Raw genomic sequence first — 12,306 nt, 5'->3', positions numbered from 1 at the left:
TTTGTTTGCAGAGTTAGAAATAAATTAACGTACTCCTATCTTTGGATATCCTTCTTGTTTACAATGTGCTTTCATATAGACCAATCTGATCTGAATCTGCACTACAACAATCCTAGGAGGTAGCCAGAATGTTCATTTTTGATTGTATTTTAAAGGGCTAAATATAATTTTCACCAATTTGAGACATGATAATGTGAACTAATTAAGACTAAAATGTGTTGAAAACGATAAAAATTGTTACTGTATAAATGGGGCTTGGCATCAAAATGACACACTTTATTAAATATAATGTGCAAGATAAAATGAAGTGACCTCTATTTAAAAAAAAGGTACAAGACAGATATTATTATTAGAAATGCTTTAGTACTCATTTTCAATAAAAAGAAATCTGGCATTATAAAAATACATAAAATAGTCATGGATTTATGCCATTAATTTACATAAGATACTTTTTATTTTTACATAAAACAAAGTTATAAAATAGTTTTAAAAGGTTCTTATATGAAAGTTACTCCCAGTATAAAATTTTTATAACTTTTTGTAATTTTGGTTCATCTGTATAAATAATGCATTTTATCCTTTTAAAATTCATAACTCCATTTAAAAACATAGGATTCTCTCTTTTAAATAAAAGTTCACTTGAGGTAGTATGTTAAAGCTTTTCTTTGGGCCCATTCGGTCTATGTATCCAAGTTATAAGACTGAAAATTTGGAGTCCTGTAGTTTTCTAAGGCCTGTTTATAGGTACAAATGTGATTTTCTTCCTGAAAATCTGTCCTTTCTTTCCCATCTTCCTCTGACTCAGAGTCCAAGTCCTGGGAAGAATGAGTTTTCAAGTGAAAGGCTCTTGGCTGACAATCTGATGTCTGTCCAAAGCTTGAGAAGGCATCTAGGTGAGGTCTCCTCAGAGGTTTTCCAAATGTACCTAAAAGAAAAAAAAAAAAAAAACACCTTTGAGCACTCAGGTCCCATTGCCAGCATGTATATCAACAAGATACATTTCAAATGAAGAAGCATCTTACCCTATGACCATGAATAAGCATTTTCTACAACTCCACGTTACGGTACTCTGGTGTTAAATTACTTATAGACTGGAGTGGCAGATACCCGCACTCCCTCTTATTTATATCCACTAAATAAATGCATCCATTCTCTATCACCTCTCATGACTACTAATCTCAGTCAATGCAAATGAAGTTCCCCAATACAAGTTCATCCAAATCCTAGTTTCAGTACTTGAGAGCCCACAATTCTCCATGGAGGGCATTTGGATAGTAACATACAAGTTAATCGTGCCTGACTATAGAAAGTTTATTTCCAAATCATCCTTATGTCTTGTCCTTTCTTCATTAATTGTAGCAAAATAGTATTCAATTGACTCAAATTCTTGCCTCAGTCATACAAAACATATAATTCTCATTTTTTCAAAAAGGAATATAAACAGCTATACTACAACAAAACATAAAATTTCTTAAAAGTTGGGTAAATTATTTTAAAATTCTACATGTTCTTTTTAAACAAGGCAAGTTGTGGCTCACTTTCCCATCTCTCTCCATTCAGTGAAAAGATGATCTCAATTCTTCCATCCCATTGTCCCCATGCACTAGACCAAAAAACCCACAATCGAATCTTGCTGCCAGCCAGCATCTAACACCAACTTGGGCTCTGAGGCTCCAGTGGTTGCCTTTGCCTAAGGTAGTCCAGCTTGTCTGACTAGCAGTTGCTAGGTAGGACGCTGTTTTCCACCCTTCTACTGCGGGTTCAGTTAGAAGCCACCAGACATACCAAACCACAAGCATGCAGAGCATACAACTCCACCCCAAAGGCTGTGGTGGCCCAAAACCACTTTTTCCACATGGCTGACAAGCTGAGCTCCTAAGTCCCTCCCCAAACTCCTGTCTTCTAGACGATGCCACACACAGTGTTACCCAGAAAACTCCTACGGCTTAGTTACAGATTAAACAGATCACCAAGTAAAATCCCCACTCTGCTTTGAGAAACATTAATACTAATAGGATGTCATGGTAGCATCATGAAAAAAACATTTCTCACCAGTCTGACATTTAAGGCTCTCACCCCTGCACCAACTTGGAGAATGGGTCCTGAGACAAGGTACCTAATAATTTAATAAACTTACCCATGAAAGAATTACTTGAAGCAACTGAGGCTGGCTCTGGACTTGTACTAAAATCTAAAGAGGACTTGTTTAGACACAAATTTTTCATTCCGGCTCCTTCATTTTGAGAGTAACTAGTGTTAATTAGCTTCCTCACATGCAAAGGCCATCCTATACTACTGAAGCTCCGTTCACAGGATTCTTCTGCAGGATGAGAACACGGGTAGCACTCCTTTTTCTTTATGTAACTGGGCTCACAGTGGTCCATTAAAGCTGTTCTTAGGTCAGGACTGCAACCTTTTAAACATGGGGACAATATCAGAAAGAGGTAACAATTAGCCCTTCTAGAAGTCTCTCTAGGAAAAAGAACAGTACTCAGGCAGGAAACCCACACACCTGTATGATAGGCTTCAAAAGGATCTGAGCCATACACACTCCCCTTCAAATACACAGGGCCAGAGGATCCCAAAAAGGGACAGAGGAATGGATCTGTGGCAGCTTCCACTTCTGCTTCACTGCTGTTGTCAATATGGTAGGTCCCTTTAAAATAGAAATCTTAGTCACTAAACCAGTTTTATTCAAGTGCCGTTCAAAATTTTCTCCAATTTTGGCATTTTCCTTATTTATAGATGAAAGTTTTGCTCAAACATCATATGGAAGAAAAAACTGCAAAAATTTATAGTAGGGTTTTTTTTGTTTTGTTTTTTTTAATGTATTGATAAGTAAATTTGTAACAGTTCATTAAAAAAGGACTTGATCAACCACTGTGCATTGTGTTTGGTGTGTCGACCTTGTTGCTGGCCCCTCCTGGTTTCTAAGGGAAAATGATCTGTGCATGAGTCCTGCAGCCAAAGCAGCCATGGTTTGAACCATGTACCATAAGCACTGCTCCCCTCCCCACAAAAAGGCATGGATGGCAAGAACCAGGGTTTGGCATTTGACCAATGACCTCTTAGTATGCAGCTCAAAATGAGCTCAGCCAAAAAAATCATCTTGTGGGTATCTGGACTAAACAGAAATGATATGCCAGTCAGCAGTGTACACAACAAGTGATTATCGTCAGGGCTAGAGATGTTACGATAGGCCACATGCCTGAGAAGCAGAAACTGGGCGGTCAGATGGTCTGAAGGAGTAGACATGCAGAATGTGACTCAGTGACACTGGTGGCTTTCAGAGCTGCTCTGGGAGCAGACCCATCTTGGGCCCCAGCATCCAGAGGATTTGGTACTACTGTACTCCAGTTCTGTCCCTTCAGGTTTTCCTAAGTGTCTTTTCCATTAACCCCACTATATGTGAATGAGCTTGGGTCTCTGCTCTTCCCCACCAAAAGGTCTAACCAGGATATGCACTTTTATGCTCAGATCTCCTCTTCTAACTCTATGCCCTCGATCACTACTTTGTCACACAATTCCTAATTATTATTTTATTTGTCTTATCAATGACTCAACTGTGAAACTGAAAAATATGCCCCCCTCCCAACTATAAAGTCTGACACAAAGCAAATACTCAATAAATGCTTGTGAGAAAAGGTAGTCAAATATTTGCAAACAACATTGATAGCTTCCACTTGCTGAGCCCTTAATATGTGCCAAGTACCACGTACTTTTCCATTTCCATTTCATCTCCTTTCATTTTCACAACAACCTAATTGGGAAGTTCTGCACCTGTTGAACGGAACACAGGGACTGAGTAGCAGAATGAGGCCTGTGTTCCTGCATTGTGCCACCTCCAATATTATTCTCAAAACCATACAGCATTTAAAGCAAGGATCAGAATTAGACTTCTCTAATAGAATGACTTAAATCATCTGACTTTTAAGACCATGCATGAAACAAGTTAATGTCATTTAGATAAAGGAGAACATTCACGGCCAAAGAACATTGATAATGGCCAAAGAACACTGATAATGTAAAGGAAATATTACAGAGAATGGAGGAATTAAATTTTATTTAACCTGCCGGTCTTCTTTTATAGTCAGGAACAAAGATTTTTTCTTGCATTTTAGAGAAATGTATAAAACTCGGCCAAAGAACATTGATAATGTAAAGGAAATATTACAGAGAATGGAGGAATTAAATTTTATTTAACCTGCTGGTCTTCTTTTATAGTCAGGAACAAAGATTTTTTCTTGCATTTTAGAGAAATGTATAAAACTATATAATTTCAGCTTTACTAGGGATCTTAGACCAGGTCTTAAATATCAATGTATCAATTTCTTGTGAAAATTAATTTTGTATCTGGGCCTTCCTCCATAAAATTTTAAAACAACTATAGCCCATGTCCATTTTACACACTTACCATTACTGTCATGTTGTGGTAAGAAAAATCCACCACCTGAGGATGTGACAAACTGGTGGTGGCTTCCACTTTCTGAGGAGACGTACCCATCCTGCCTGTCGGCTAATGTTCCCTGAGATGACAAATAACTAGGAATATCTGCTGGCAAGTTGGTCTCATCTGTAATCAAACAACAACATTCTATTAACCCAGAACAATTGTAATGTCCCACAGCCTTCCACCATGAATGGTATAGAGTGTTTCGGTTTCTGTACAAATCAAATAAGGGAAGATTTACTTTGGTAAAACCATTTTGATTGTGTAGAATTCAGCAAAGATGAAATTACGGCTTTGTTGCTGTGGGAAGTATAAGCTCATTTTCTACTTTATCACTTGCTGGATGCACCTCCCAAATTTCAAAAACAACAAATGTTTAAAAAGATAAAGTCTTAAGAATTTTCATGGGGTTGAATTAAACTTGATTTGGTCATATTCCCTGCTTAATATTATTCATCAATACTTGACTTTGCATCCATTAATCAAGTCACAGCTCCTCTCCCACCAATAACTAAAATCCCACCTAGATGCACGCGCACACATACACACATGTGCACATGAGAAAACCTAACTGCTGCAGAGAGTAAACCTCCCAACGGAAGGGCTATTCCTGGTACTCCATCATCATCTTGTGAAGGAGTCTGTTTGACTCCATGATTTAGATTTTATCTCACAGCCAAGAAGATGTTCTGATGAGGTTTTCACAAAAAGTATTCATCTTAAACAGTTTTAAGTGGGGCCAGAGTGTTATTTATAGCCGACCGAATTTCTGCAGCTTGAAAGGAGTGAGTCACCCTTCTGAGATGGGATACAGACTGCGAGACACACTCTCTAGAAGAAAATGACTGCGGAACCACACACACACACGATTCCCGTGACCTGTGCCAAGCTTCTGTTTACACACCTGTGTTGGTAATGCTGCAATCTTCGTTCCTCCGCCTTGTGTGGTATATGATGACCACCCACACGAGCGATGTGCCCACCACACAGCAAACCACAGCTATGATCACGACGCCCACTGTGGCCCATCCGTCATCGTCTAACGACGGGGCGGTCATCTGAGGGGAGTCGCAGGTAGGCATGGGGATCACACTGAGGCGCACGTTGCCTCTCTCAGTGCCGACGGTGTTAGACATCTCACACGTGTATTTCCCAGCATCACTGACATCCGAGTCCACAATAATCAGCAGCTGGTTGCCTGCTGCAAAAAAGTGCCTCTCGGTTACCACCAGAGGGCTGTCATCTTTGGTCCAGTTCAGTCTTGGGGGAGGGCTACCTCCAGCGATGCACTGTAGGACAGCCGTTTCTCCCTTGGTTACAGTTCGGTCTAACAGAGGCCGCAAAAATGATGGCGTTTCTAAAATGACAAGTTATGTTTTTAATTTCCTAAATGAAATTCTGTTTTTTCATCATAAGACCTAGCACTTGAATTTGTTTAAATTGCAACCTAAAATTTTATTCTCCCACAACTTACTGAACATGCTTCTTTAAGAGCATATACAACATTTGAAATTTCACTATTCTGCTGTCATTTACTCATAAGTGCAGTTAACGATACTTACTATTTTTATCTTAACCTCCTTTACTCTTGCCAAGGTTGGGAAATTGGTGGTGGGGGGGGGGCAGAGGAGGGGGACAAATGCTTTTTTTAAAAAATAGTAAGTATAAAAATAATTTCAAGTATATGAGTGCATTGATGGATTTAGAAAAAAATGAGAATGCTAAAGGTTTAAAGTAAACTTTTTAAGGCCAGCTGCCTAGGCCTGTATTAAAATTCTCACAATAATTTACTTTTATTATTTGTGGTCTTAATAGGTTACTTCCACTCTCTCAAAGATACATAAATGATAAATGTTCACATTTTTAAAAAGCATTTGGTCAGGTAAAAGATGAAAGAGAACTGATTGCCAGAGTGGTTGGTAAGGCCAAGAAAAGAGAGTAAGTTCTTCCCAATTTATTCATACATTTATTTTTGATATGTTCTTTATAGAATTAAGACTATCTGAAGAGACTGCACGATGGGCAGAGTACTGGAGGGTGATCCCTGCAAAAAAGGAAAGCATGACAGCTTTTACTTTTCCCCTCTCCTTGGAGTGAAGGGGCAGTTCCACCTCACTGGCCATCAACTTGAGAATGTTATGTACTCCCCAACTTCTAAGCTTGCAAGATGCCATCTGTTCTTTCTAGGAAAGGGCAGTGCCCTGAGGATCTTCATCTCTTACCCTCTGCTTCTGGCGCTTAGGGCCTTTGGGCGACCTAGTATCTTCGAGACAGGTTTATACTACAGAGTCTTAAAAATACTCACCTAGAACAGTCAGTGTTGCATTTGCAGAAATACTCCCTGCACTGTTTTGGGCTGTGCAGCTATACACCCCGATGTCTTCTATTTTGACGTCCACGATAAAGAACACGTCATCCTCAGGCATCACATGCATGCGTCTCTCCCTTGCGGCTGGGAAGTCTGTGCCCCCATCCTTCTGCCAGGCTATCTGCGGGGCCGGGTGTCCCACAGCAGCACACTCCAAGCGCGCCATGGCCCCAGCACGGATGGTGAGGTCCATGGGGGTCTTCGTGAACGAGGGAAGCACTGAAACCAGAATAACAATGCAGCCATTCATGGAATGGAGTTTCAGAGGTTCACTTGTAATCCTTTTTCTAATACTTACAAATGTCCCTGACATAGGTAAGACAGGTTATTTCCAATTTCAAGACAAGGAAACTAAAGTTGACATGAGGAGATTAAGTGACTTGCTCAAGGTTACTGAGATATAGAAATGATGGAGTCAGGATGAAACACAGGTCATCTGATCCTCAGACTGAAGGTCGTTCTGCTATTTCCCAGGCACTTTTTAGTTTCCTCAATAATTAACTGTGAGATCTTGAACAAATCAATTAATCTCTTGATACCCTGACCACTCACTTCATCTATATTTTTAAAAGTCTCTCCCAGTGGCTCTAACATTCTATGACTTTAGATATGTGTTTTGTCCTAAAATTTAATTTCAGAACTGTTCTATGAGGCTCAGCAATCATTTGCTGAATGAATACATTAGTAAATCATATTCAAAATCTTCTACCATGGCAGATATGAAAGATTAAATGAAAAAGAGGCAAGGAGCCTATTGTAAAATTATATTCCTGCCACACAAAGCAAAGGATGATACACTTTTATTAACAGTAGCTAACATTTATTGCATTCACTGAGCACTACCTGCATTCCAGGCATTTTGATAAGTCCTTTGCATATATTATTTTATTCAATGATCATAATATCTCCATAAGGTAAGTACTGTTATCCCAAATAGATAGATGTAGAAATAGAAGCACAGAGATGTTAAGTAACTTGCTGAGAGTCACACAGCATAAGCAGAAGTGGCAGAATTCACACCTAGATCTGTGAATTAAAGGCTGTGTGCTTTAACACTATCCCTCATGGACTCTCACATCAGAATAGTACATTGTGAACTCCCAAAGAGCAAAACACGTCTGGTTCATCTTGTATTACCCACCATGCTGAGTAAAGTGTTTTCAAAACAGTAATTCCTATAAAATAACCCAAAATATTGATTTTGTCAGGTAAGAGGTGGGGAAAGGAAAAGTTAGGTGGGGATCTATGAGAGGAAAGGATAGGATAGGAATAACAGACAGAGGTTGGAACCCAAGCCTTTCTGTTTCTAAAAGTTGTCTTTAAATGTGAAAGAAAAAGTCAGATCACGTACTATTTACTGTAAGCTTGGCTTTGACAGAGTAGGATGAACCGAAGTGATTGGAGATGACACACTGGTATTTCCCTTCACTGGCAAATGCCACGTTGCGCAGCCGAAGAATAGTGGTATACTCCATCACCTCACCACCCTGGGCCCGGAGGTGTGCGTAATTTTCCATTTCAGCGTCGTGCAGTAGTTCATTGTCTTTTTTCCAAGCAAAAGTCATTGGGGAATCACTGCTGCTGGCAGCTGAGCAGATAAAACTCAAATTGGAGCCTTTTATTGCTGACTGTGTTTCTGGCTGAACTGTGATCTGGGGTTTGGGAAAATCATCTGCTCAAAATAGAGAGGAGGAAACAAAACATTGTTAAGGCTCAAAGGTCCAAATGCTGCTCAAAGCTGGACATCAAGAAATGCAAAACAAAAAGTGGCTTAGGTTTTACCCTCTGGGCATGTTTTACAGATGGACCAGCAGTCCCAGTGTTGAAATGATACCCTGGGAGAGTGTTTATAAGGAATTCTTTCACTTCAAATAGAGACTGAGACCTATTTGTCAATTATTATTACCTGAGAGGAGACTGTTATTCTGGAACTATAAGAAAAGCCAAGTTTATTCCAGACTACTTATGTTTTGTATAAATCCAAGAAGAAGCGCTGGCCAGACAGCTCAGTTGGTTAGAGTGTGGTGTTATAACACCAAGGTCAAGGGTTCAAATCCCCATACCAGCCAGCCGCCAAAAATAAAAACCAAACCCAAGAAGAAAGGAGTTAAAAAACTTCCAGGCTCATAAATTACTTTTGAGTACTACTATCAGGAACTGCCATTTTTCTCATGGTCTCCACAAATAAGGAGCAGCAAAATTAAGAAACTGAACACTGATCATGATGATATCACTAAAGACAATTAACACCCCATTTACCAAAAAAAAAAAAAAAAAAAAAAAAAAAAAAAAAAAAAAAAAAAAAAAAAAAAAAAAAAAAAAAAAAAAAAAAAAAAAAAAAAAAAAAAAAAAAAAAAAAAAAAAAAAAAAAAAAAAAAAAAAAAAAAAAAAAAAAAAAAAAAAAAAAAAAAAAAAAAAAAGAACCAATATTAAAAAGCAGTAATTTATATAGAGAAAAAAGAAAAAAAAATACTGTAGTGAAAGAAAAAACGTCTTCCAAAACTAGCTGTGAGGGACTGGCTTTGGCCTGGAGTTTTGAGCAGCCAATCAATCATGCGGCTGTGCTATGCTGTCAAAGTCATGCTATAATTAAGAGCTAAGCAACTCTCTCATTCTAAACAGTTATTTTTAGTTCTCTTTTACTTTTAGGAAAAGTTACCTTTTTGAACTTCAGTTTTTCAGAGATGGTCAAAACCCAGAAGGAAACATCTTAGATCTAACCAAAGTGTATCATTTGGGTGCTCTGCAAAAATAACTTCTATGTGTGTGAATGGGTTTTGGGGATGCTCCAATAACTCCAATGCTACTAATTTTCAATGCCATGCCTACATGTTGTAATAAAGATGGTTTCTTCTTCTGTATGATTATTCTGAAATTCTCATCTGATAAATCCATGTTCAGATTCACAATGGAGGGAGTGAAAAATTTATGGGGGCGTGTATATCTATATGTATATAGATATCTCTCTCTGTCTCTCTCCAAGTAATAGGGAGTTCATATCTTAGGACAAGGGAACTGTGAAATAAGGACCATTGGAAAGGAACAGCTCAGGCCTATAGACAAAAGCCAAAAGCTTATTCAGATCCAAAAGCTACATCAGAGGTTTTATTTCCAGAAATTGTTGGCACTGTTTAATGCTGCAACCTAAAAATGATGTACTGTAGACAAAGTGGTTTTAAATAAATTTTTAAACGCCAACATAAAGTAAGGTTCTGTAATATCTTATAAGATATTACACATGCTTAAATTTAAGCAAATTTTGATTTCATGTTTTATACACACATTTATTTTTACAAAGGTCTCCAAGGAAGCTCATAGTAAACAGCAGTGTAGCATAGTAGACAGAAAACTGCACCAAGGATGAAAGCTTTTTTTTTTTTTTTTTTTTAAATTCTTTTTTTAAATCAAGATGTGCTACTAACTAGCAATGTGAACTTTGGGTAAGCAGATTTCTAATACTAAGATTCTTGGATGCTAAAACAATAGAACTTAACTTAAAATTGTTTACAGTAAGTTCAAATTTTCTGTTACTTGTAATGCTTTACCCATCTATAGTTAATTTTTTAGCAGCCCATAATTCATTAGCTAATAATTTTCTCAATAAGCCCCAGAGTAGGGAAGAGCAGATAACAGTGTCCCCATTTCATGGATGCAGGGAGTAAAATTTAGGGAATTTAAGTTAAGGAGAGACTGCGTATATCCTTCAATTCTCCCAAGATCCAATTTCATTCACTTTCCACCAAACCACCCTGAGGCCAAAACAAAGATGAAGAAATTTTAGAAAACTTTCTTTCCCATCTGTAAAATTAATCAGCAAACTACAGATCCATTTTTGTCTGCCTCAGCAGAAATAAAAGCTTTATTAAAAGGACATACATCTATTCGAAACGATTATTTGGATAAATGGGAAGGAAAAAAGAATGAATAGAAGGCAAGGGCAATATGTATACTCACCACACACAAAGCCCTCTGGGCTAACNGAATGAATAGAAGGCAAGGGCAATATGTATACTCACCACACACAAAGCCCTCTGGGCTAACAGCAAAAATACTTCTTCCTTTCAGCAGCTGAGGATGGGCACAACTGGCATTTACAAAGCTCTGAAAGTTGTTTTCCGCCACCCACTGTGGGAGCCACTTTAGTTGGCAATCGCACAAAAGGCTTGATGTATTTAAATGCCTGAGGAAAGTAATTACATTCAATTTGTCCTATATGAAATGCAGATTTCTACAAGTAAACTAAACTCAAGTGAATATTAACAAAGAATGAATGTGGAAACCAAATGCACACACCCCATGTAATAAATATTCTATAGCCCATCTTAAAATGCAAGAACTGTACCTTGCATGATTCTGTTGTTGTTTTTATTGTCCTACCGAGATGGAGGTGCTGATATTTCAACTGTACTGAAAAATGGCTACTGCATTTAGGCACTGTCCCACAAATTTTAGTTGCGAATTCAAAACCGAAAGAAAAAGAAACTCCTCATTTCAACAAAGAGAACAAATAAGCAAATCGCTTTGTTTTCTGGTACGAAAATGAAGTGATGTTAGGAATGTGCTAAGAATTTTTTATAGATATGTAGTCTAGGATGCCACACCATAGGATGGGTCTTCCCCTATATGATTTATTTGAAACTCTTGAAAGGAAAAGAAAAACTTACAATTGTTGAAGTTTCTTCATTTGTGAAAACGCATTGCCTTGTAAAGACATGATGGCGTTGTCACTCAGATCTCTAAAAAACAACCAAATCATACATATCAGAGCAAAACTACGGTCATTTTGTGCTTGCAGGCAAAATTTGGGCCCACGCTGCCCACCCCATTCACCAAATACGCTACATGTTGAAATGCCTAAATGGGGCAATTGCAGAAGAATCCATTATAAAATTTGGGTTGAAGGATGAGGATATTTGTATCAGAGACAGGTTCTGTTATGATGACAGAAGTTCACTTTACCACACCACTTACAGGCTTATTTGACTCATAAGGACCCAAGTTGTTCTGCTATGTTATTTATCATATTTCTCATTATTCAAATTAGTAACTATTAGTAAGTTTTAAATGTACAAATAAAATCCCTCATAATTATGCTTTTAAAAAACATCATTTATAGAACACTTGCTATGATATGCACTGTGTTAAGTGATTTATACATATTATTGCATTTATTTCTATGGAACCCAAAAGATGGTATTACTACTTAGCTCACTTACAATTACTACTTACAAAAGACGGTATTACTACTTAGCTCAGCACAAAAGGGGAAGGTAACAGTTGAATCAATTATTTTCAAAAATTCCATAACCTGTGGTTCTAACCACTAGCCTAATTCTGCCAAACACAATTCACTAACATAAAGGCAGTAAGGTGTTCAGACAAGATGTACTTGTTAAAACACACACACACTTCAGGTAGGACATTTATAAAATAAGGGAATATTCTAGACTGATTTTATTTTTAACTTGCATTTACAAGCAGTCTGAAT

At 37.8% G+C, this 12,306-nt stretch overlaps 1 protein-coding gene across 1 annotated transcript in view; it reads right to left on the bottom strand.

The window, feature by feature from the left end:
- Positions 1-249: 249 nt before the first annotated feature.
- Positions 250-12,306, bottom strand: part of LRIG3 (leucine-rich repeats and immunoglobulin-like domains 3) — a 45,914-nt gene continuing 33,857 nt past the window's right edge. The window contains 9 exon segments of the mRNA XM_008580848.1: positions 250-925; positions 2,138-2,413; positions 2,513-2,656; positions 4,415-4,573; positions 5,355-5,807; positions 6,756-7,037; positions 8,170-8,490; positions 10,835-10,998; positions 11,483-11,554. Of these exon segments, the coding sequence (XP_008579070.1) occupies positions 681-925; positions 2,138-2,413; positions 2,513-2,656; positions 4,415-4,573; positions 5,355-5,807; positions 6,756-7,037; positions 8,170-8,490; positions 10,835-10,998; positions 11,483-11,554 (2,116 nt within the window). The 3' untranslated portion in view covers positions 250-680.

This window comes from Galeopterus variegatus, unplaced genomic scaffold, assembly GCF_000696425.1.
Source record: "Galeopterus variegatus unplaced genomic scaffold, G_variegatus-3.0.2 Scaffold2175, whole genome shotgun sequence".
Taxonomy (NCBI): Eukaryota; Metazoa; Chordata; class Mammalia; order Dermoptera; family Cynocephalidae; genus Galeopterus; species Galeopterus variegatus.
This window is presented reverse-complemented; position numbering and strand designations above follow the sequence as displayed.